This window comes from Thunnus thynnus, chromosome 22 (assembly GCF_963924715.1).
Source record: "Thunnus thynnus chromosome 22, fThuThy2.1, whole genome shotgun sequence".
NCBI lineage: Eukaryota > Metazoa > Chordata > Actinopteri > Scombriformes > Scombridae > Thunnus > Thunnus thynnus.
The window spans coordinates 562,710-588,989 of record NC_089538.1 but is presented as its reverse complement, the minus strand read 5'-3'; the positions used below and the strand labels follow the sequence as shown (position 1 = coordinate 588,989).

The 26,280-nt window shown below is 39.9% G+C and overlaps 2 protein-coding genes and 1 non-coding gene across 3 annotated transcripts; 1 reads left to right on the top strand and 2 right to left on the bottom strand.

The window, feature by feature from the left end:
- Window positions 1-212: 212 nt before the first annotated feature.
- LOC137175128 (uncharacterized) lies at window positions 213-5,001 on the top strand. The gene is made up of 4 exons (XM_067580822.1): window positions 213-897; window positions 1,063-1,341; window positions 1,507-3,716; window positions 4,948-5,001. Exons 1-4 carry the CDS (start codon window positions 213-215, stop codon window positions 4,999-5,001), a joined length of 3,228 nt encoding a protein of 1,075 aa, XP_067436923.1.
- Window positions 5,002-12,891: 7,890 nt separating this feature from the next.
- Window positions 12,892-22,914, bottom strand: snapc2 (small nuclear RNA activating complex, polypeptide 2). The gene is made up of 6 exons (XM_067579666.1): window positions 22,482-22,914; window positions 20,211-20,384; window positions 19,805-19,943; window positions 18,005-18,661; window positions 17,681-17,769; window positions 12,892-14,322 (listed from the first exon to the last, which is right to left on the bottom strand). The coding sequence occupies exons 1-6, from the start codon at window positions 22,695-22,697 to the stop codon at window positions 13,942-13,944; spliced, it is 1,656 nt and encodes a 551-aa protein (XP_067435767.1). The 5' UTR covers window positions 22,698-22,914; the 3' UTR covers window positions 12,892-13,941.
- Window positions 22,915-25,024: 2,110 nt separating this feature from the next.
- Window positions 25,025-25,106, bottom strand: trnal-aag (transfer RNA leucine (anticodon AAG)). The gene has a single exon. It is a non-coding gene; the product is annotated as a tRNA-Leu (tRNA).
- Window positions 25,107-26,280: the final 1,174 nt, after the last annotated feature.

Below are 26,280 nucleotides of genomic sequence, written 5' to 3'. Positions count from 1 at the left end.
TTGGATCAGGTGCTGATGTTGTCTCTGCAGGCTCAGATGTTACTGAATTAGTTTGACCAGTTGAGTCAGATACAGGCTCTGAAGTTAGTATTTCAGATGGACTGGTTAGTTCAGGTACCAAGGTGGTCTCAGAATTCCCAGAAATCATTGTGTCAGTGGGACTGGTTTGTTCAGGTAGTGAGGTGGTCTCTGAGGGTGCAGATGTTACATCAATGGAAGTGGTTTGTTCAGTTGCAGATGTTGTGTCTGCAGTCTCAGTTGTTACTGAATCAGTTGAAGCAGTTGATTCAGATGCAGGCTCAGAAGTTAGGATTTCAGATGGACTGGTTGATTCAGACACCAAGGTGGTCTCAGAAGGACTGGAAGTTACTGTGTCAGTGGGAGTGGTTTGTTCGGATACGGAAGTGGTCTCGAAGGGTGCAGATGTTGCATCAGTGGAACTGGTTGGATCAGGTGTTGATGTTGTCTCTGCATGCTCAGATGTTACTGAATCAGTTGGACCAGTTGAGTCAGATACAGGCTCAGAAGTTAGTATTTCAGATGGACTGGTTAGTTCAGGTACCAAGGTGGTCTCAGAATTCCCAGAAGTCATTGTGTCAGTGGGACTGGTTTGTTCAGGTAGTGAGGTGGTTTCTGAGGGTGCAGATGTTACAGCAATGGAAGTGGTTGGTTCAGGTGCAGATGTTGTGTCTGCAGTCTCAGTTGTTACTGAATCAGTTGAAGCAGTTGATTCAGATGCAGGCTCAGAAGTTAGGATTTCAGATGGACTGGTTGATTCAGACACCAAGGTGGTCTCAGAAGGACTGGAAGTTACTGTGTCAGTGGGAGTGGTTTGTTCGGATACGGAAGTGGTCTCGAAGGGTGCAGATGTTGCATCAGTGGAACTGGTTGGATCAGGTGCTGATGTTGTCTCTGCAGGCTCAGATGTTACTGAATCAGTTTGACCAGTTGAGTCAGATACAGGCTCGGAAGTTAGTATTTCAGATGGACTGGTTAGTTCAGGTACCAAGGTGGTCTCAGAATTCCCAGAAGTCATTGTGTCAGTGGGACTGGTTTGTTCAGGTAGTGAGGTGGTCTCTGAGGGTGCAGATGTTACATCAATGGAAGTGGTTTGTTCAGTTGCAGATGTTGTGTCTGCAGTCTCAGTTGTTACTGAATCAGTTGAACCAGTTGATTCAGATGCAGGCTCAGAAGTTAGGATTTCAGATGGACTGGTTGATTCAGACACCAAGGTGGTCTCAGAAGGACTGGAAGTTACTGTGTCAGTGGGACTGGTTTCTTCGGATACGGAAGTGGTCTCGAAGGGTGCAGATGTTGCATCAGTGGAACTGGTTGGATCAGGTGCTGATGTTGTCTCTGCAGGCTCAGATGTTAGTGAATTAGTTTGACCAGTTGAGTCAGATACAGGCTCTGAAGTTAGTATTTCAGATGGACTGGTTAGTTCAGGTACCAAGGTGGTCTCAGAATTCCCAGAAGTCATTGTGTCAGTGGGACTGGTTTGTTCAGGTAGTGAGGTGGTCTCTGAGGGTGCAGATGTTACATCAATGGAAGTGGTTTGTTCAGTTGCAGATGTTGTGTCTGCAGTCTCAGTTGTTACTGAATCAGTTGAAGCAGTTGATTCAGATGCAGGCTCAGAAGTTAGGATTTCAGATGGACTGGTTGATTCAGACACCAAGGTGGTCTCAGAAGGACTGGAAGTTACTGTGTCAGTGGGAGTGGTTTGTTCGGATACGGAAGTGGTCTCGAAGGGTGCAGATGTTGCATCAGTGGAAATGGTTGGATCAGGTGCTGATGTTGTCTCTGCATGCTCAGATGTTACTGAATCAGTTGGACCAGTTGATTCAGATGCAGGCTCAGAAGTTAGGATTTCAGATGGACTGGTTGATTCAGACACCAAGGTGGTCTTAGAAGGACTGGAAGTTACTGTGTCAGTGGGACTGGTTTGTTCGGGTAGTGAGGTGGTCTCTGAGGGTGCAGATGTTACATCAATGGAAGTGGTTGGTTCAGGTGCAGATGTTGTCTCTGCAGCCTCAGTTGTTACTGAATCAGTTGAACCAGTTGATTTAGATACAGGCTCAGAAGTTAGTATTTCAGATGGACTGGTTGATTCAGACACCAAGGTGGTCTCAGAAGGACTGGAAGTTACTGTGTCAGTGGGACTGGTTTGTTCAGGTACGGAAGTGGTTTCGAAGGGTGGAGATGTTGTATCAGTGGAACTGGTTGGTTCAGGTGTTGTTGTTGTCTCTGCAGGCTCAGATGTTACTGAATCAGTTGGACCAGTTGATTCAGATGCAGGCTCAGAAGTTTGGATTTCAGATGGACTGGTTGATTCAGACACCGAGGTGGTTTCAGAAGGACTGGAAGTTACTGTGTCAGTGGGACTGGTTTGTTCGGGTAGTGAGGTGGTCTCTGAGGGTGCAGATGTTACATCAATGGAAGTGGTTGGTTCAGGTGCAGATGTTGTCTCTACAGCCTCAGTTGTTACTGAATCAGTTGAACCAGTTGATTTAGATACAGGCTCAGAAGTTAGTATTTCAGATGGACTGGTTGATTCAGACACCAAGGTGGTCTCAGAAGGACTGGAAGTTACTGTGTCAGTGGGACTGGTTTGTTCACGTACGGAAGTGGTTTCGAAGGGTGGAGATGTTGTATCAGTGGAACTGGTTGGTTCAGGTGTTGTTGTTGTCTCTGCAGGCTCAGATGTTACTGAATCAGTTGGACCAGTTGATTCAGATGCAGGCTCAGAAGTTAGTATTTCAGATGGACTGGTTGATTCAGACACCAAGGTGGTCTCAGAAGGACTGGAAGTTACTGTGTCAGTGGGACTGGTTTGTTCAGGTACGGAAGTGGTTTCGAAGGGTGGAGATGTTGTATCAGTGGAACTGGTTGGTTCAGGTGTTGTTGTTGTCTCTGCAGGCTCAGATGTTACTGAATCAGTTGGACCAGTTGATTCAGATGCAGGGTCAGAAGTTTGGATTTCAGATGGACTGGTTGATTCAGACACCGAGGTGGTTTCAGAAGGACTGGAAGTTACTGTGTCAGTGGGACTGGTTTGTTCGGGTAGTGAGGTGGTCTCTGAGGGTGCAGATGTTACATCAATGGAAGTGGTTGGTTCAGGTGCAGATGTTGTCTCTACAGCCTCAGTTGTTACTGAATCAGTTGAACCAGTTGATTTAGATACAGGCTCAGAAGTTAGTATTTCAGATGGACTGGTTGATTCAGACACCAAGGTGGTCTCAGAAGGACTGGAAGTTACTGTGTCAGTGGGACTGGTTTGTTCAGGTACGGAAGTGGTTTCGAAGGGTGGAGATGTTGTATCAGTGGAACTGGATGGTTCAGGTGTTGTTGTTGTCTCTGCAGGCTCAGATGTTACTGAATCAGTTGGACCAGTTGATTCAGATGCAGGCTCAGAAGTTAGTATTTCAGATGGACTGGTTGATTCAGACACCAAGGTGGTTTCTGAAGGACTGGAAGTTACTGTGTCAGTGGGAGTGGTTTGTTCGGGTACGGAAGTGGTCTCAAAGGGTGCAGATGTTGCATCAGTGGAAGTGGTTGGTTCAGGTGCTGATATTGTCTCTGTAGGCTCCGATGTTACTGAATCAGTTGGACCAGTTGAGTCAGATGCTGGCTCAGAAGTTAGTATTTCAGATGGGCTGGTTAATTCAGACACCAAGGTGGTTTCAGAAGGCCTGGAAGTTACTGTGTCATTGGGGCTGGTTTGTTCGGGTAATGAGATGGTCTCAGAAGGTTCAGATGTTATGTTGGTGGAACTGGTTGATTCAGGTGCTGATGCTGTCTCAAATGTTACTGAAACAAACAGAAAAGCACAGCTATTCTCCTACATATATGTTTTCTTTGATCACTCAAATGTTCTGTCTAAGGAAATGTTCATTATATATAATATGAAGGTAATTTTAGCTTCTTTCATGTGCCTGTTGGAAATGCTATCAAAATATCTTTACAGGGAGTCATTGTAGCTGCTTCCCGAAAATTGGATCAATCGTCCTGTTTAGTTTATATGCATTCAAGGTCTGCCAAGAGAATGCCTGGCATTTATATAATCCCACAAAAAGAATACAGAACACTTTTTGGTTGGTAGACTACTCTTATCTTTATCTGCCTGTAATTATGATGCAATAATTATCTTTACATATCTTTATGCCACAGTTTTCATAAAAATCTTCTCCCCCATTGATTTAACTGAGTTTTCTCTCTACAGAGGACTTTGCTGACTTTAATTGCCAACACCATGATTCATTTCTAACTTTAAATAAATGTCTGGATGCAGGATGGATACAGGTATTTAAAATGAAAGGGAAGGATATTATGCATTCCTCAAACAGTTGTGGATCACATTATTAGTAAGAATCATTAAATTGACTGGGTTAAAATGATATGCTCATGAGCATTTAAATGTATACTGTATTTACATGTATACTGCATATACTACATGCCAGACTGAAAGAGGCAGCACATTATATACAGAGGTATACATGTTTATGTCCTAACCAATTAATGCCATTCAAATCCGATCAATGTCCAGGACACTCAACATTTTTTGACCTCCTGGACATTCTGGAATTTGTGCCAGGCAAACATCTGAGTGGAAAACCCTCATCTAGAAAGGCCAGCCAGCACTGCCAGGGTCATGATTTTGACTCATTCAGTGCTCACCAATGGTACTTGCTGAGAAGACTGAACATGAAAAGGTTGCCTGGATCAAACTAAAAAATATTTCAACTTGCTAGTGACTGGTGCCTGACCATTCAGAGGTCATATGTATACAGCAGGTTGGTGTGGTTTCTGCTGAGTCATTACCATTGCACTATAAATAGTTGTACATTCAAATAGTTCCTCTAACCATGTATTTTGAGGAAGTGTGAATTCCCATTAAGGGTGGAGCTGATAATGACTATCTTGTTTAGGACCTTGCTGCTCACCCTATAGGGACCCTGTAAAGGTCCCTATGGCATATTGGTCAAAGGTGAGGGGCCAGACTAAGAGGGATTCTAGGACTTCTATCTATCTTTGGAACAGAACCACTTTGCCCAAAACAGAGAGAATAATACCTGGAGATATAAAGTTTGATCACATTATACAAGTCCATCCAGAATAATAATAATTATTATCATTTTATCAAGTCATATATTATTATTATTAGTTGTAGTAGTATTTTCCCTTTTTGTATGGAATTAAAATCAGATGTGGGGTATTGGAGGCAGTACTGGTACAGAACCTGCAGCAGTCTCAACTGTTCCAACTCTGCCACCATTAACGACCTGTGCTCTCCTACATCATTCTATGCTCACCTTGTTCCACATTAAGGACTTACCAGGAGAGGTAGAAAGAGAGAATCATTGTTCATAAGAATTACTGTTACAGGTGCCCTGGTGGCTTAATGGTTTAGGTGCATACTGTATAACTGTAACGTTCACAGTTCGATTCCCAGCCAAGGGACCCTTGTTGCATGTCATACCTCCCTCTCTCTCCTTCTTTCCTGTCTCACTACACTGACTCCCACATAAAGGCAAAAAGCCAAATAATAATCTTAAAAAAAAAGAATTAATGTTACTAATTTAACACCTAAGTAGTTTTGAAATTTAGTTTGGTTTTGAATAGATTTGAGGATACTGACCTCAAAAATCTTTTACAAGTCAAGTGATAAAGTAGGGAACCCATTAGGTCTTTTTTCCCTAAGAAACAAAGTAGGGCTTGTTTTATGGCCAGTGCAGTATACTAACTTGCTGTATATACTTGTGTAGTTTTTCTTTTAAAACCAGACTGAGCAAGTGAGAAGGACACCTACAGTATATAAAGTCAAAAATGATGCAGAAGGCCTATTTAAGAGGCAGCTCTGCTTCTTCTGCGACAACACAATGAGCAGAAAAGTCACATCGGAAGAGGCTCTTGACTACACTCTTGATCAAGACACTGATAAGGATTAAAATGATCTCAAAGGAGAAGTGTCAGAAACACAGAACATGATCCAGACTATCATTGAACTGATGAGGATGAAGTGAACAATGAAGAGTCAAACATTGAAATAGTGGTGAAAACATTCCTGTCAGAGAATGGAAATGTGCCCCCTGACTGTAAGTAATTCTTGTTCTTTAAGACAGTGTTTTTTGTGAATAAAATCACACCAGTCAGTTTTGACCATAAACTCAACAGATGTGACTCTGTAATTTGATTTAAATTTACTCAGTAAAGCAATAAACTCAACAAACTTTGGAACACAATTTAAAATTTTTTCTCACTTTATATTCGACAGCCGATAGTGTGGATAGTGTAGAAGCAGTCAGGAAACACAAGGAGCAAGAAAGGAATGACATGCAAACTAGGTCCCTGGTCAGATTTGAATTGAGGATGTTGCGGTTATGTGGTGTGTGTCTTAACTATTCAGCTATCAAGGTATCTAGGACTTTTTAAAATAAAACCAGATGAACACTTAATTTGTTTTTTAAAAACTGGAGGCCAACGTGAGAGACAAATGTCCAGTTTTTAACCAAGAAATCTGTTTTTGTCAAATCTAGCCCCTTCAGAGCATTTCTTTCAGAAACTCCTCTGACTATAACACAATACAATTCAACAGCAGCACAAAGTGTAAAGTCCAAAATGATTAAGTTAAATAAAGAATAAAGTTAAATCAGCACTTCTCTAAAACAGTTTGAACAAACACTGAACCCTCATAAAGATAAGATTTACTGAAGGGCTGTTGGAGACTGCATTAGTATTAGCTAGATGGATCTAAGAAAGAGGTAACTGATGCATTTTTACAGGGAATTCAGGAAAAGACAGTGGAGAGGTTCCTTTGATAATAGAAGAGATTGAGGTACCAGTTGGGCTTGCATAACCTTGTCTCCTCAAAATGACATTTCTATGCTATTACAACATGCCACCCAGATAACATTTTTATCATCATAATGAGAAAATATTTTAATGACCTAATCTCCTAAATTGCCAAATGTCCATACTGAAGAATTTGCAAAATGAAGGCTGACAACATACTTCATTGGCTTCCATACAATACCTAACACTGACATAAGGGTCTGAGCACGAAAGTCCCAGGGCCAGGTCCCTGGCACTCAGTGATTATCACCGTTATGATTTGGCATGATTTGGCATGTTATGATTTGGCACTATATAAATAAAATTGACTTGACATGGCATAAGAACTCTTAAATCAGCTGTAAAAGGAAATGCAAATATATTTTGTTTTTAAATTTAAACATTAGAATGACATTTTGCACCAACATGAAAATTGTAGTGGACATGAAAAATATTAAGTAAAGGCTTGAGTTGACATAAAAGTGTTGATTTAGCAAATGTGTTGAGTATGAGTCTTACCATTGGCAGAAAATAAGCAGATGAATAGAGCATAGATAATCAGGAAATGTGAAGAAAACGCCATGACCAGATACGTCCCAGGCAGCGGTGGATGTCAGTGATAAATGACACAAAATACTAAAATCCAAATGCTGAAAATGCAAAATGGCCACATATGTGTCTATCAAAGTGCACCATTTACACTCTGTAAAGTGTCTGACTTAAGTGGATTAGCTCTTTCCAAACGCATCCACCCAATGTCAAGGTGTAGTTAAACGTCACAGATGACAAGACTGCCTGAGATAAGAGAAACTGGCATGAGATAAAATCACTTGAATATGACTCAAGTTTATTGCACATACACACCTATCATCATGTGTCTCCCCTACATTCCTTTACATTCCATGTGTACTGTCAATAATGAAGTCACTATGGTTTATGTTGATAATGTTTTATGTGGAAGGAACATTACATTATACACCGCCTCTTGATTCCTCACACAGCTTAGCACTTTATTTTTTTTCTTATCTTTATTCTTCATTACTGTTTTCCTTGCTTTTAACATACATCCTTACTCCTTACTATAGCACAAGCACATCTATTGTCTATTTTTACACTTGTGGGACAATAAATAACTAAACTGAACTGAACTAGAAATGCACCCAACACATTTGTTATACTACAAGGATACACACAATGCTTTTTGGTAAGAAACACTGAATGTAAACAGAACTTGTCTTTGTTTACAAGAAAAGTGGTATTCAAAGTAGAGCAAAATGTTGGAAAAATTACACAAATATAGCAATTAATTTAGCTAACTAATATCATAAACATTGTTTACTGGCCCAGACCTAATAATCAAACATTTAAGCTTTTGCCCAGATACTGGGCAAAAGCTTACTGTTCAATTTCACTGTTCAATGCTGATGAAGAGGTGTAACCATAATCAACTCACATGACAGCGGCAAATACCCGTGCACATTTATGTGGGTGGCAGCCACTGTCTCTGTCCTTGCTGCTGACACTGCAGCACAGCTGCCATCATCTTTACTTTGGAAACAATGGAGTTGGTGGTGGTAACCTCTCACTGTCTAAAAGTAGAGTCTATAGCCGTGCTAGCATCTCTGTGAGGTGGTACTTCGACGCAACGCCCCTTTGAGAAAATTGCTATCAACGTGCTAATATGGTTGAATTTGCTAATTAACACTGCTGATGGGAATGTCATTAGTTTTGCAGGTATTTCATAATAAACCAAATTATTGGATGAAGTGAAATTTTGACCTGATGATGGAATGAGATGAAAAATCAAGGGATTAAGTCTTCATTCAGTGGGGAACAAATTTCATGGCAACCCACCGACCAACATTGCCATAACTAGAGCCCTGCCGCTAGCATTTTAACATATACTCTTGTTGGGCCTCAACCATGTGGTCAGACAAAGGCAGGCCTATTTGTAAACTCTGAAGCCTGACCACAAGGCTGCCTTTATCCTTTAATCCCTGAAACAAAGGAAGAGTGCCTAAAGGCTACTCACACAGACTACACCTCCAAAATTGCCCTGCAGTTCACACCTTAATGCAAGATTTGGGAGAGCCCCACACTCTCATCGGTAGAGACGTCCCAACACCACAGGGAATGCCGATGATGCAGCCATGACGTCACCTCAGCTATAAGTACCAGCTGCACAAAAACACCCATTGCCTTTCTATTGTAACCGTGCTGCAGGATGCTTAGCTTTCCCTGTGAGCCAGTTTACTAAAGGAGGTAACCACCGTGCACGTGTATTTCCCCTCGCCAAGTGTGAAGATCTTCACCACGCTAAGCTAAGTTGTGTTGACCCACTCAGGACTGCTGCGTATTGTGCCACTGTGAGCAAGACAATGGGTTGCTTTGTAGGTCAACAGTCCAGACAACGTGCGTTACAGACTACCGTCCATACATACGCTCTCTGTGTGACAAAGCAACTACTGCTCTCTACCCATGGTCGCAGGACTCCGCCGTGAGCTGGCGCTTCTCTTTTTTTTTCTCTCCTCTCTTGTTACTAACCCTGTTTACATGCACACACACACAGTAACACTCGCACCCCTTTGCACATCTGGTGGCCAGATAATGTGGGACAAAGCGGCGATCTGCCCCTCGCCATCTTACCACCAGACACGTGTTTGGTTATTGGTCCTGGTTTTCGGGTGGTGCCCTGTTATCATTCATTTGTATTAATAACTTGATTGATTTTAATAATTACCTTTGATAATTATTAATTATTGTTATAACCAAAATGCTCCTCCCAGCACTGACACTCTTATGACATATATTATTTCTGGGTACAACAGCATTTGTAGCTTTTCTAAATCTAAAATTAGTAATTGAAACAATGCACAGCGCTACATTCTCACCATCAAAGTAATGTGCCAGACAATTCAGAAAATCCAAATTGTATTGTGTTGGTTTGGGTATACCAGCGGAGATGTTGAGGTGTTGAATAGTTTGTGGTAAGTGTTGACTCCTTCTGACTTGATGACTCTGACTAGATGCTGACAGTCCAACCACTTCAACCCTGTTTCCTAGAAATTATGTCCATACAGAGACAGGGTTGGCCACGTATAACTGAGCCATCTCCATGACAACTGATTAAACTCCATAATTTTTTTTACTTTATTGGAATGTGCTGGTTTCTGGGCTTATACCAAATGCTTTAAGTTTTGTTTGGCTTTGTTTTGTGGTGTACAACTGGATGTTGCAGTAGCTTCAGAGTCTACACAGGCAGCAGAAACTGTCAGTAGGCAACAACACAGTTATATAGGCTGACAGCTTGACAGCTTTGGGAGCTGTTGACAACAATATGAAAGCATTCAGTGGTGTCCACATTAGACACTGACAATGATTAAAAAGTGCATGACCTTTTACCTCTGCTGTTTTACTTAGTAGTTGTATGTTTTGATAGTATGTGAAGAGCATTTACAGGTAGTGGCTTAGCAACAGGTAAGCTTAACCAACAATGTGCCTGTTCTGTGGTCAAAGGCGGGTCTTTATCTTGATTTTACAATAACTGCTGTAATGGTATGCAGAAATGATGTATAATAAATCATGTGGAATCCACATGGCGCACCTCACTTATTCACTGCTTGAAGGTCAAAGGTTTATAGAAGAGATGTTATAAGATGAGGTGTAACAGGGTGGGGGTTATCTATTTTATCTTATCAGACACTAAAGCTTGGCAAAACCTCCCTCAGAGTTTACGTACATGTTCCATTCCGCAGTCATAAACAGTGCAAATAACAACAGCTACTTATTTTCTTTGACTTGTACAGTAACAAAGCTATTTTTAAATGGACTACCTTGACAAAAACACTATTACAAGGTCAACAAAATGCATAGGAGGTATTCATACACACAATAATTACCAAGTCACAAACATGTGTTTGGAGATTCTTACAAAATCAGTATATACAAATAGTAATTTACAGTTTAACATGTAAATAATTGGGCAGTAAATAAAAATATAATTTGTAATTATTTATTATTATGAAATTCTCATACAGTTTCTGTGTTGTAGTTACAACACAGATTATAATCAAATTTAACTTATTCATTTGGATTTTACAATGAGTGAGGCAATCCAACAGAAGTAATCTTCAAATTCCTCCCCAAATAACCTAACCCAGCTACACATTTTTTGACTAGCCACAAACTTTTTTTATTATTATTATATCTTAGGGATTTATGACCCTAATGTTGTTTTTTTATGCTGCAAGTTATGTAATTTGGTGAAAAATATTAAATACCAATATATGTAATTTATTTAGTTTATTTGCAATCGAATTTTCAGATTGACAAAATAGTCTCACCACAAGGTCCATTCAGTAGATGTTCTGTAGCTTTTAATCATATCACACAGTCTTCATTAGCAGATAGAATTTGCACAGTTGGTATGGAAGTGAAGATTCAAATGCTCATTCTTGACCTTGGAAATAGCACTTGACAAAACAACTGCTGTTAAGTCCAGCATGTGTAATATGTTTATAATCACAGAGTGTTATCTCCTTTTTATGTAATTTAAAATGAACACAATGCAGTGTTCTCAGTTATAAAATGCCCTGGATATTTTACAGGTAAAAAATATTTTCATAGAAAACATAGGATGAATTTATGAAATATGATACATGATTGTAGATTAAACTACCCAAAAGTATATAAAGTGGTTACACTGAATAAGCTGGACCTGGACAGCTTATATTACTACGCTGCTTACAGGTTAATATATTACAGTTAATAATCGAATATACTAAACTATATGGCAAAAAGTAAGATGACACATCTGTCCAAACACTACAAATCTTGGACTGTTTTTCCTCGTTTGGTCTAGGCCCCTCAGTTTCACTGATGCTCCAGCACAAAATGATATTATGGACAGTAGTGTGCTTCCAACTTTGTGACAACAGTTTGAGTAAAGTCTTTTCATGTAATGCTTTATTTTATGTTTCCATAACTAATAAAATATCAGTGTGAAAGGGGCCACTTTGCTTAATGAATATTTTTACTTTTAAATACATTCTCTTGACAATACTTCTGTAACATTACTTGAATAAAACAAATGCAACTCTTTTACATAATGTAGTATTTTTACATTGTAGTATTGATACTTGAATAAAGGGTCTGAATATTTTTCCACCACTTCCTTTCACTGTATCATTTTTAAAAACTTAAGTAATGGAACATATTGATAAAGAGAATGTTATGAAAATGAAAAAAAAACATTAAAATTGTCCATCATCAGACCAAAGAACAGCAGAACGACTGGATACTGTGATATCTGTGAAGATGTCCATTGGTTTCTGTTTCCCAGGAAGCCAAAAGACACATCTCTGCTGTGAGATTGCATAATCAGCGATAGCGCTTCAAAGTTGCACAAGACAAATGTTGTAAAGCAGTAAGAAAACAATTGCACTTGTACACTCCACACGACATCTCAGGCTCTTACAATTAGTGTAAACACAGAGTGAGTGTTATGGCAACGGTGCTCCACCTCAAGCGAACTTTCATCCTCCAAGAACACGTCTTTGTCACACTACACTACAGAGGAAACTCTGACCATTAAGTGTAGAAGATTTCACAATGTGTTGTTGACAGTTGCCACAAAAACAATATGAGACAATATTCAGGGCAATGCATGATTATTATACTTTTCTATTTTTCATATTATAATGACTATAAATGTTTTAGTTTTTACATTTTTTTAACATGTCACTTCATGTTGCTATTCACAAATCTGTTTCACTATTTCTCTTATGTTGGTATAATAGAAGTTTCTTGCTTAAATGGGAATATTTGGTATGTAGTAATAATAAACAAAATGTAGGATCTGTTTAAAATGAGATATAAAGAGAAACTAATCATGTATTTTTTGTCATTGTGGCACCAACACACTGTAGTTTTGGTATTAGTACAGAAACTCAGGTTTTGTATCAGCACTTGTATCACAAAATTTCAAATGACACCCAGACTTACTCTATACACAGCAAAATCGGTCTATATGTTTTAGTAGTGAATAATGATTTTGGATGTAGTCCTGGGATCAATAATGTTTGCCTGTCTTAACGCAGACTTGTGGTCCTCTATAGGAGTGTATCTTTTGAATTTTTTATGTGCAAATATGATACCCAAAATTGATGCTAAAACTATTTTCTGCAAACCCCTTTTTCTTTAATTAACAAAATAAGCCAAAGTTGTAAAATACCTACATACAAGAAAACTGTTCCTAATAAAATACATTTGTAAATTGAGTCTCTTAAAAAATATGTTAAATTGATTGTTGCAAAAGAATGCAAACTAATTCTCAATGATCCTACAAAGGCTGTAGTCTCCCAATGCCCCCGATTTTGCACTTAGTACGGTTTGACAATTTTCAGTACTGGTAGTAAAACAAAACTTTTTTTAGTACCTTTGTTTGACAAATATAAACATTTATTTGTGCAAAACTCAGAGCTGTAATGATTAGTTGATTGTTGGATTAATAATTCAACATAAAATTGATCTGCAACTATTTTGATCGTTCTGGTAATTTTTTAAACAAAAATGCAAAAAGAATCACTGGTTGCAGCTTTTAAGTGTGAATATTTGCTGGTTTTCTAAGTCTCTCTGTCTCTCCTGAAATTTCAATGGGCATTTTTTTCTGATACTTAATAGACAAGCAATTACTTCACTAAGAAAATAAGCCAGACTTCTCAATGCCAATATTCTCAATGCTATGTTAATATTGTCTTAACAGAAGCAGAGAACCCAAGAAAAAATAGTCTAAATTTGATTTAGATTTAGATATTTTTATTTAAAACATTTTGATTTAAGTAAGGAACTTTCTGATCAAAAATACATAGACGTGCCTATGAACCTGACCAAACATTTGATATCAACTTTCAATACTTGACATGTTACTAGGGACAGATTCTGGTGGGTAATTAAAATGCAGCGGTGCTCTCCTAACCTCTAAGACAAACAATGACCTTTGTGACTCAACTCTAGAATCTATATTAAATAAAACATTTTATTACAGAACAGAGACATAACTAAAGAATATACACAAACCATTGTACGTGTGTTTTTTTTAATTTTAAACTCAATCTATCTCTGCATCAACAGTTTCAGTGGCACCATGAAAGGGTTAAGTGGGGGGAGTCCCATCACATCTGTGTCCCCTGTTCGGCTGGATGTGTTTTTGCTTTCTTGTGATTGGCTCTCAGCTTCGTCTGGCTGCATTTTCCTCCATTCACTGTCTGTGACATCGCTGCTGTCAGCAGTGTCCAGCTGACTGTTGGTTCTGCTGCTGTCATGCTTTGGCTTTGGGTTGCTGCCTCGCACACTTGGTGTCTCCGTCTGATCAGAGAGTCTGTCCTGTGACCCTGCTGTGTGAGGCTCATCAGTTCCTTGTTTCTGTGTCTTTAAGACTTTAAACATTTCTCTTGCTACTGGGGAATCCGCAGAAGCAGAAAGACATTGGTACACCTGAAACATGAAAAAGAGGAGGGCTGTCAGGTTAATACACAGCTAGTGCAAAAAAATGAACACAGCTTTTGTAGCAATACAGTGAAGTTTAGTACATGCCAGATCTATTCTGTACTGGTACATACTGCTTCCAGGAAATGCTAGAACCAACTCACCTTGCATTGTGATGATACTTGCTGCAAGCCCCCTCTACTGCCACACTACTACTTACAAGGCAAAGAATCCAAGATACTTGTAAGGGGCTTCAGGGCTTGCCAGATTGGTTACTTTACCAGTGTCAGACAGCACAGATGTGACGCCTAAAACCCATGTTGTGCATTTATTTAATGGGTGAATAAATCTGAACCTCAGTGCTCACTAGCCTGTAGATACCATTGCATAGATGTCATATATAATAATATATCAGTCAGAGGATGGGATCACAACCTGTCAACACCCCGACCACTGACCAATCAGATCACTGGAAACAAAGAGTACAAGATCCCGTCATGGGCATAAGTCCTGAGTTTACAATAAAGTGACAAGTAAAAAATAGCAATATATATTTTTAAAAGTCAGGGGAAACATTTTATTGTTCCCGGCTTTCTGTTTCCACTCTGGTTTTAAAACAGAGAGATCAATTACAACACTAAACACATGATGATGATTTTAGCTGCATTTTAATTGTGCAAAGTTGATTCTATCCCTGGAGTGATAGCTGACAGTGAGGATGATTTTACATTCTGATTCCATCACTGCAGCTCAGAGTGACATGAGACAACTGTGTGATGATAACTGGAAATAAAAACAAAAGCTTGTCTTTTATTAGAAAAATAATCCACACTGTTAATTGGCTCCCATGATTATAAATGCAACATTTGGGTCAGATGGACCTCATCAGTCATTTAATACTTTTCCACTCTTTGCTTCAGTAGCAGAAACAGTCTGGCATTACTTTGAAGTTTCTTTTTTTATGTGGTATATTCAGAATGGTTTCTTCATCATCCAACTAAATAGCAAAAAATACTCCCTCTATACTTACGTCATATATAATAATTCCAGTGATTCCCCTAGAATTTTTTTCAGGCCCGGTGGTTCGCACCGAAAAAACCCTAAAGAGACGAGGTGTCAAGAGGTTGACTCACATTTCAGAATAGTGCCGCACAGAGGCTCCCAAAGGCAAATGATTATTGATTTCCGAATTAATGGATATTTGTCGTTATTTTTGGCATTAAAGAAAAGACTCTTTTGGCCCGGTGGGGCCTGTACAATTATAGGGGAAACACTGAACACACACACACATATATATATATATATATATATATATGTGTATGTGTGTGTGTGTGTATACATACATACTCTGGGTGACGGTATACAAAGTTCACAATATACTTCATGTTGGTCTCGCAAAGTATTTAGTACTTAAATCAAAACTTGCTTGTAAAATGCTTGCAACCACTGCATGTTTGAAGATGAACTGCAAGATAACTCTAGCATGTGTACACTGCCCTCACAGTTGAAAAAAAAAACTTTATTATGACCAAATACATCCAGAGCACAACTCTCAAGTTGAAAGTGTTTCAAATTACGAGTAATGTGCAACTGCAGCTACCGCAAGCCCGCAATAGTCAATTTTGGAGCTCTGAATGAGCTACCCGATGAAACTAAATTTCTCCATCCAATCTAAACAGAAAGTATTTTTGTGTGTCTGTTGATTTCTTTGGAGGGTCCATATTCAGCACATTTCCAGGTCTATATATTCTGTAGGGTTGTAGTCAACCAAAGAAAATCTTGGTCGACTGAAATCGTACATAATCTTCGACTACTCGATTAGTTGCGTGGGGGGGGGGGGGGGCTTGTTACGGGACAGTGACACACTCTAGCCTGTACTGTACATTTACTGCCAGACTGACAACTTACTGCTAACCTTTTCCTCTGTCACTTTCCTGCCACTCGCTCTTTCCCACCTGCTACGTACACATATTACACAATGCTGTATTCCTTAACGGAGCTACGCGACCAATAGTTTCCCAGGCAATGACACAGAGGTTGACTTGCGCATTGGGACAGCGCTGCAAAGAGGCTCCCAAACATTGTTGATGTCTGAATGAATGGTTATTTGGCATTATTTTTGGCATTAAATATTGGCTTGACGGGGGTTCTCGTTGTTATAATTAAAGAAGAAACACTCATTCACAACGGCACCCCCGTTGTTTTCACAGGTAATTTGTTAGTCTGTCCCTCCCGCCGCAGCAAATGTATTAATCCTGGAAGGCTATTGATGTAGCACTTTTCTCGTTTGACAGTAACACAGCGATTATTCGACCAATAAGAATTTGGTTGGATGAGAGCATATCGAACAACTTATTAACCAGTTGACCAGGAGACTACAGCCCTAATATTCTTTGGCTATACCGGAATATCTTTGCATGATTTACAGTTCAAAAAACTCCTTACTTATCTTATACTGGCCCTTCACGCAGCCTCTCAGTTAAGCCTTCTCGATTATGGCAAAAATCATAATCACGATTATTTTGGTCAATATTGAGATCACGATTATTTAACATGATTACTCATTGACTTTGGAAACATCATACATTTAGTGAACTTTAAAAAAACAGCGGTTTTCCTTGAACTTTAAATATAAATCAACTGCAAAACAAATAAAAAATAAATGCATCGGTAGGATGTATCTTCCACCTGATGGCCCATATGTCCATTAACGTTCCAGATTTCAGCCATACAGAACAACTATTGGACATATGTTGAAATAGCCATATAATAGAATATATTTAAACAGCAATAAAACACAAAAACACAAACCCTATGATCCAACAAATGTATTTTAGTCAGCAGAATGAACTCTAATATTGTCTAATATTATAATTCATTATTAGACCAATTTAATATGCTATTAATGAGTTTATTTATTTAGCAATCGGCATATTTCCCACCAGACATTTTGGCCGTTGATATTTTCATCTGCCAGACAACTACATGTGATACCGGCAAAAAGCTGGCTAATGTAAACCCTGCTGCAGACAAAAAAACGTGCAGCTCTGAGCGGCTGAATGAAAGGATTACATGGAGCGAGACATCCTTTAATGTTTTAATGTGGCCCCTATCAACTTTCAAACTCGGCTTTAGGTCAATTACTTCTGAACTTAAACCCACTGATTTAAAAACATACCAACTCAGCAACAGAAATTTCTGAGATGCATACTGTTAATTGGCTGCTCAATGGTCAATATTTAGGGCTTATGGAAGCAGTGGAGCTAATGCAGAAAATAAAGAGTATGCAGAAGACTATAATGTCTGTACTCTGTAAATATGTGTGACAGCCAGTGATAAACAGGCAAGCCTGTTGCAGCATCTGTACCTGGATCAGGTGGTTGTGCAGTTTGTTGCAGTCTAGCAAGGGGAGCTCTTCTGGGAGAGACATCAATAGATCCAACACTATAGCACTCTCTGAGGGACACAAGACAATACAGTTATGTGAAAACAGTCACAGGCCTCTGTGAACATCAACAACTGCAGAAACATGGGCAGTCCTAAATCCTAAATCAAAATTCCATGTTTAGGTGAACTCAATGATGTGATGCTGTATGTTGAACGCAACTTGTTCAGATACTTTGTGTGCCATAAAGTTCACATTAAAGTACACTTTAAAGACTGAAACTAAATGAATGAATCCCTGACTCACCCATGGGGGTGAGATGACACTCGTCATTCGGCTTGTGGATGACACTCAGGTAGCGATAGATCCTCTCGAAGTCCACTACACACCCTACGCCAAATGTCCTGGGACTGTCCTTTGTGGCGTATTTGCTGGTGCGACCAAACCTGGCGTGAACTGCTGCGGCAGGAGCGGAGAGTGTGGGCTTGGGGCAGGTGGAGGAGCAGTTGGAGGTGGCTGAACTGGTGGAGGTGGCAGAGGATGGAGTAGTAGTCGGGGCCAAGGAGGAGAGGGGCATGTGAGGACTGGATGGACTGGTGGTGGGATTTTTCTCTGAGATTTGCTGGTTAGTCTGGCTTACAGAGCTGCCATCGCTCAGAGATTTGACCTCTGCTGCAGAGCTACAACTGGCTGTGACAGCAGCAGCTGCTTGGTCTGTGGTCTGTGCAGCAGGCCGCAGCAGGGATGGAGGAGGACGCTGGCAGGAGGGAGCAGCAGACTGAGAGGTAGCAGCAGGTGAGCTTCCAGCTGCAGCAGAAAGCTGTTGGTGGAGTGAAGGGGTTTTGCTATTGGTCACTCTGACCACTTGGGATGGTGCTGGGAGTCTCCTGGCTGGGCCAATGGTTGGTGCTGGAGTCTTGAGTACCAGGTGTTGACGGGCTGTGTTGGTGGCAGGACACAAACCTGAGGTGGACGAAAATCTCACATAGTTAAAGCTGTTAAGCTTACTTGGAGTATCTTGGAGATTCTTCTTGAGCCTGGAACCACGTATCTGTAGCAAAATATTCTAAGATAATGATCCTTCAATGCATACCCAGAGCTAAGCAAGAAGAATTTATCACATACATACATACATACAGACAGACAGACAGACAGACAGACAGACAGAGAGAGATGCTTTATATAGAGAGATTCCTATTTCCTCGAATGATGTATGTAAAGAATTTTGCTGGATATTAATTTTTTGAACATTTAAAGAGGAAAACTGCTGGTCTGGACTTTTACATATTAGTGACTTGGTTTCTTATTCAGACATGAGACCAACCTGTTAAATTTTCATCACATTTATAACTTAACCTGTAAGATAAGGTGTAGCCATTGTCATGGGTTCTTCTTTTGTTTCCACTATTTCCAAACATAAATTTGTGCTCTGCTCAGGAGGTCTCAAATCCAAGTTCCAGCTCTTTTAAAAGGGAAAGAAATGCAACAGCCTGTTTGTAACAAGGCAAGCAATGCAGGGCGTGTGTTTAAAAACACGCTGCGAGGAATGTGTTTCTGATAAGAATATCTGACATGTATATTCTGCTGCTTTATAAAGCACTTGCATGCATGTTACTGGTTTGATTACATTTTCCGGTAATGTTCGGATTTTGTAGGTATTTTCAAGATCATGTAACATTTCCAGCAGTATTCTATTTTTTGCAACCAAACACTGCACTGCTATATTTTATTTTCTCTTTATGAAAAACCATCTCATAAATGCATCCTGCAGTCTGTTCTCTAACAGATTCCTCCTCATTCCTTCCTGTCCTCTGATTCAGGAGCAAATTGAGCAGCCAAATGATTTCAGTGAGGAGCAGAAAGAGGAGACCCGCATCTCTGCAGAGCTGGTCTACCATAATCACTAATTAACACTGAAGCAAAGAATAAAACATGCAAAACAAAGATAAAGAAACAAGTTTTATTGAGTGTTTTAAGAGTAGCTGTGGTCAGGCAGGAGGCTTCATTATATCAGCTGGAAATGACACAGACTCCTGACGTCTGATATTTACTGTCAACCACATTTCAGCAAATTTGATAACGCTCAGATCATTTGGAGGTCCATACCTTTGGCTGGTAAACGAGGCATTGGTCTCAAAGGGACGGTGCGATCAGCAGGCCTGTCTTCCTGTGTGGGTGGTCTATGGACCTGGGGAGGGTCACAGTTCCTGAGGGTGCGAGGCTCTGTAGACGACACTATCAACATCTGAAAATCAGGGAGAGGAACATGATGGGAGGAGAGAGACGAAAGATTCAAAGTGGTGCCGATGATTCCACAACTGATAACATAGATACAGGTTTGCCTGCAGGTATTTTTTAAATGCGTCTTCTTCTCTGCAGAACAAAATGAGGCAAAGATGCATCTTAGTGCTTACAAATGTTTCCTTTGAGACAAAAACTTTGTGTTACTTCAATAATGTGCAGAAACAAAAATGTAAAATAAAGAACAACGGATTGGTCTTATTTACCCCACCTGAGAGAAAGCAGTGGAAATGGGTTCTTCAAGTGTTCCAGCCACAGCAGAAGCCATGTGTGTCCACAACTCAATGGGCTTTCTGACCTTCTTCTCCTCCCACCTCTTCTTCTTCAAGTTGAAGCTGGCACATGAGATCACTTTGTTCTTCAGAGATTCCACCACAGAGTGGATCTAAGGGAAGGAAGATATGTGTCATTATAGTCCACACAACATCTTTAAAAAACATAGATCTACCCAAAGCACACAAGATTGTATAATTAAATGTAGTTTGTAGTCCCTTTATGCTACTAACAAAAACAGAAATTACATAAATGAATGAATAAATAATAAGTCATAAAAATAAAACATTTTTTTTATATTGGAGTACAGAAGATGAACTGAGGAGTGTCACAGCCTGAGGAAAGAAGCCGCTCTGTGGTCTGGTGGTTCGACAGCAGATACTTCTGTATCTCTTGCCAGACAGCAGCAGAGTGAACAGGCTGTGGCTGGGGTGGGTACTGTCTTTTAGTATCCTTTGGGCTCTGTGCAGGCTCCTCCTTTATCACTGATGCTCAGTAGATGGGTATTGATGATGTTCTCAGCGGTTTTAATCACCCTCTGCAGAGCCTTCCTGTCTTGGGCCATGCACATCTCATGCTAATTTGTGATGTTTCCAGCCAGAATGTTTTCTATTGCTCCTCTGTAAAAGTTAACAAGAACTTGGGACAGGAATTTTGCCTTCTTAAGTGTCCTTAAGAAATACAGTTGTTTCTGAGCTTTTTTTATTAGGTTGGAGATAGGTGATATCCATGACAGGTTCTCTGTGATGTTTCAAAGAACTTAAAACTGTTCACCTGCTCCACCTCAGCGCCACTGATGTAGACAGGGCTGTGTGTCTTTGCATTCTTTTTTCTAAAAATCACCAATCAGCTCCTTGGTTTTGTTGACATTGAGCAGTAGGTTGTTCTCTGTGCACCGTTCTGCAAGATTGTTGATTTCCTCCCAATATGAACTCTCATCGTTGTTTGAAATCTGGCCGATGATGGTTATGTCATCTGCAAACTTCACAACAGAGTTCTCTCCATGTCGGGGGTTGCAGTCATGGGTGTACAGCGAGATTAGGAGGGGGCTGAGCACACAACCCTGGGGGGCTCCAGTGTTGAGCACTAGGGTGGAGGAGGTGTGACCACCAATCCCAACTGTCTGTGGTCTGTTTGTGAGGAAGTCCAATATCCAGATACAGAGTGCAGTTTCATGGGGGAGATTGTATTAAATGCTGAGCTGAAATCAACAAACAGCATTCTGATGTAGGTGCAGTTATTTTCAAGGTGTGTGAAGAATGAGTGGAGGACAGTGGAGATGGCATCCTCTTGCCAAATTAATAAGTTGATTGATATAGAATTAACAAATTTAGTCCTTTAATTCTGGTGACTTAGAATGGCCATTTTTGATCATTTGCAGGTTATACAATGATTGTCATTTAAAATAAATTGGGGACATAACATTCGCCCATGCCGCTGCAGTGTGACCCTAATCACTTCCCCACAACCATGCCTTCAGTAAGAGGTCAGGGTCACTTCAAGCACAGGTTCACAGTTTTTCCAAGTGTGTCTTAAAACAACAGTCAGGTGCTCATATGAACAGTGAAGAAAGAGGTTTTCCTCTCTGTAATCATTCCACCTGTTCATACTGGCTATTAAAAGATCCCCTTCAAATGCGCTTGCAGTGTAACTGATGGGGCCAGAATCCTGTGTGTCCACACAGTCATTTTGTAGAAAAATGCATGTAAAAGTTCTGATCTGGAGCTTATATGAGGCTTCAGCAGTCTGAGTTAGTCATATCAAGTGGACATCTGCCACATGTACAGTCTTTTTAGCATTAAATCCTCCCCTTTTGTGTTTCCTCGGTCAGTGTTGCCCTGTTGAGCTGCAGTGCAAGTATAGTAAGAAATTGAGGGACTTTGGCACTAAAAAGACTAGATATCTACTTAATTTGACTCTTTTGGACGGCTGAAGCTTCATATTAGCTTCAAATAGACTTTTACATACATTTCTGCACAGAAGGAGAACTGTGGATCTTCTTAAGGTCAGTGTGAAAATGAGATATAATTATGGAAAGAAATACCTATTTCCGTGTTCACTGGGGCACCTGACTATTGTTTTAAAATTGTAAACCTATCCTTAATTGCGGTTCGTTTGTTTGGTTAGAATAAACAATAATTGAACTGGAATGCTTATGTAGCGAGGTGGAACCGGGGTGTATCCTTGAGAACAGTGTTAGCAACGTTACCTCTGTAATGGAGCGAGTACGGACGGATGTTCTCAGCACATCGTAGTCGATGTCACTCAGAATCCCGGCGGTACTGCTTAGTCTTTTCAGGGCATTCAGGAGCCTCCTCTGCTCCGCTCGCTGCCATTTACAGGCCAGTTTACCTGAACGCTGCGGTAACAGCTCAGGTTTCAGGTCGCGTTCTGGTTTAGTTCGCGTGCGAGGAGGCGGCTTCATGTCCACTCACGGTGCCTACACAAACCAAGCTAACCAAACAACAACCAGCCCAGGCTGAATCCTTCACGAAGCTAACGCTAGCTAATGTTAGCTAGGAGTCTGAGTGGATACAAAACTGATCTACACTTTAATCTGGCTTTACAACATTCACCTTCCAAACATAGGCTACTATCAAGTGTCCACTGTGTTCCGCTACAAAAACAATACTGCTACTTCCGCTGTGGTATTTTCAGAATAAAAGCACCAGCTTTGTAAATGACAACGCTAAAACTCCGCGCTTTATTTGGCTTAATTGATCTGACCTCTGCTCAGGATGAAGATGGGCAATTAGGCCCAAAACTATGTTGTAACTAAGTTGCGGGACAGTAAAAGAGCCTTTTTGTGTAAATGGCATAACAACAAGTAAAATTAAAAACATTTAAAGTACGCTGCGATTCAATTTGATTTTTTTTTAAATTCACAATTTAAGAGAATATTGAGATTGAATTTCCATTAAAGGACCAGTGTGTATGATTTAGTGGCATCTAGCAGTGAGGTTGCAGATTGCAACCAACTGAAGACACCTGCTGGCCACAGCGCACCACAGGCCAGAGAGACATGTTGCCGAGGTCCACAGTTTTTATTTTTTTCCTCAGGAAATTCTCTGCAGTGATGTATTTTCAAAAGCTTCAGGTTTCTGTCTGAATTTAAACAAATATGAGTTATTTGCCTTAAAAAGCTGTGATGTAACCTCTATTAATGATATAACTGTCAAGGTAAAGGTAAACTGTTTCGATGTCTCCGACACTGTATCCAGTTCTCTTTATACATCCATGCCATAGATGTATTATAAGAGCTGGATAGAGCTCCGCTGCTCAGCCTTACAGCCAATTTTCCCAGTGGCCACTCCTGGTATTGTAGCGAAAAATCCCCATGCAGCCCAAAAAGCATTTTCCCCATAGACCACCATTATAAAAGAGATGTCTGTAAAACTGTTGACAGGACACCTCGAACTGCAAACAAGGTCAATTATGACTATTATGAACTTCTGATCCCTGGAGCTTTAATATTTGTAAAACCTTCCTCGAGCTGAGAAAAGTAATTTAAAAATCTGTGACGTTATCACAATTTAAAGTCTACTTGCCAAGTGGGAACTCACAGGCGGGGCCAGTGGGGGAAACAATACTGTGCATATTCAGTGGGCCGCACTATGTGGAGGTAAACCTGGAAAGTAGAAACTTTTTTTGGCATATGCGCCATCCAAGCAATTCTTATAGGACTGAATGGGTGCCATTTTTGGTCCAGCTCTTATAATACATCAATGGCAGCTACTCAGATTGGACAGTGATGTCCCCTTCCTATGTACATATAAAGGGCTCATTCTAAGGTAATGAAAACACAATTCTTAGTTTCAGGTGATTACACGCTAATTAAAACATACTTAAAGTTTTAGATACCACTAAATCTTAAACACTGGACCTTTAAGTGGACTTGAAATTATAGTACATTTCAAACCTTTTTATCTACTTTAAACAATATAAATGGGACTGCTGATGGAATCAGGTACAATAATTTGGTATTAGACATATCGTTTTCTTGTATGAGATTAATCTTTTGTTTTGGGTTTTCTTTTATGGTTTTTGTGTATGGTCCCTGAGATAAATACATGTAATAAAACAAAACAAATTATATCAAATAAATATCACGTCCTTATCCATAGACTGTATGCATCCTCACTGTAGGTATATACAGTAAATATTGTATCTAGATATAGTTATTATACAACCTGTGATCTGAGACCATACAATGCGACATTATTCGCATAAAAAGTAACATAGCAACAACATATAAGCCATTCCAGACGACAATCAACTTAATTTCCGAAAATGCATGTCATGTCAGAGGAATCAAACTTCTTGAAGCAACACTCTCCAACTTTTATTTGAAGCCCAGGAGTTACAGTTAAGTGCTTCCGGGTTGCTTTTATAGCCCAGGCAAACAATTCGCACAACTAACAGGCCATGTGTAACTCCTAACAAAAAAGCTTTACCAACACTTTGGTTATGGACAATTAATGTTAGAAAAGCCAGCGGCTGGGAGTCCGGCAGTACCAGCGAGATAAGCGGGATAAGTTTGCAGCTTGAACTGAGTACTGCCTGCATGACGTACAAAGGGAAAACTAGTCCATTTTCCATGGTCCTATGTAAACGTCCTATCGTAAAATACGACAATATAATCAATTCGGAGACACTACCAAAAGCGGTGTAGCGTTGTAGTTTTCGCCAACATCAGGTTTTATCAAATGGCAAAAAATAAATATCGCCTGAAACATTCAAAAAAACAGTACTTGGCAGCGGTGGGATTCGAACCCACGCCCCCGAAGAGACTGGAGCCTTAATCCAGCGCCTTAGACCGCTCGGCCACGCTACCCGTGCATACTGCTGATTGGCACAAAAGCCATAACAATAGTCATAGTTAATTTGCTCTCGTAATTCTAGTTTGATAAACGTTGACATAAAATTGCTCTCTTCCCAATCGCAACGTTGATTTCATTTAAATGACAAATATTTGTCATTTTCTTTAACCATCTCTATTTCAATTTGTCCTCTATCTGCTTTTCCATTTCTTATTACATATAATTGATGTAATAAATAATTGTCCAGAAGGGAATTGTAATTGGATTTAAAGCGATATGGGAAAAGCAAAAAATCTTCACATTGGCTGCAAACAGCAACGTTTTTGTGTCTGTACTTGACAAACGACAGTATTGGTCATTAAAATTGTTAGGGATGTTTTTTTTCATAACTCGATTAATTAATTGGTGTCTCATCGCTTGCAGTAAGGTTGAATGATGTGAAATATATATGCTACATGTGCACAATACATACAATACAACTGATTATACCATGGTGTGGATGAATACTCTTTTCTGATTGGCCGGCAGGTGTGCATTAAAACCATGTAGGCTATTGCACATGTAGTTCGGCTCAATCACTTTTCTAAATTCATCCGCCACCCAACCTGTAACCATGGCACCACTAAAGAATGCAGCTGTCAAAGCTTACTCGTTATAAAGTTTTAAAGAATGGTACCCAGCAGAGGAAAGAGAAATGGAGAAGAAAACAAAGAAACCAAGCGAAAAATGGCACAAGGAACTGACACCTGAAGAGCTTAAAATGATAGAGGAAGAGAAGGATCAGATGAATACAAAAAAAGACAACAAAATGAGCAGTTAATATACTGAGAAACTTTCACTACCAAAAACAAAAGAACACTGATTTGGAGACATACTCTGCGTTTCTGCTAAATTAATTTTATGTCTTGGTTCAGGCTGGTGGCGAGTACAGTATGGCAAGTTGTCATGACAGTGGTAAGCTCTTGCTTCATAACTTTTCAATTCTGAGAACAAAACTTTCACCACAAACTTGTGAATGCTTTTATTCTATATTGTTGGCAAATGGCCATGGTATATGCGGGATAATCAACTTGTAGGTGTGTGTAAATGGTTTTAAGGCACTTTACGGAGGCGAACCACCCTCTGCTTTGTGTTGGGTGGTTCTTCGCCTCCACGTTGTGCCTTAAAACCGCTTAACACACACCTACT

Coding starts and splice junctions, on each gene's coding strand:
- LOC137175128 (XM_067580822.1), top strand. CDS start 213: ATGGAAGTGGTTTGTTCAGTTGCAGATGTTGTGTCTGCAGTCTCAGTT. Junction 898..1,062: donor AGTGGAACTGGTTGGATCAG/GTGCTGATGTTG, acceptor TGGTTTGTTCAG/GTAGTGAGGTGGTCTCTGAG. Junction 1,342..1,506: donor AGTGGAACTGGTTGGATCAG/GTGCTGATGTTG, acceptor TGGTTTGTTCAG/GTAGTGAGGTGGTCTCTGAG.
- snapc2 (XM_067579666.1), bottom strand. CDS start 22,697: ATGAAGCCGCCTCCTCGCACGCGAACTAAACCAGAACGCGACCTGAAA. Junction 19,944..20,210: donor TTTCCACTGCTTTCTCTCAG/GTGGGGTAAATA, acceptor CCTGATTTTCAG/ATGTTGATAGTGTCGTCTAC. Junction 17,770..18,004: donor GTGTCATCTCACCCCCATGG/GTGAGTCAGGGA, acceptor TGTGTCCCTCAG/AGAGTGCTATAGTGTTGGAT.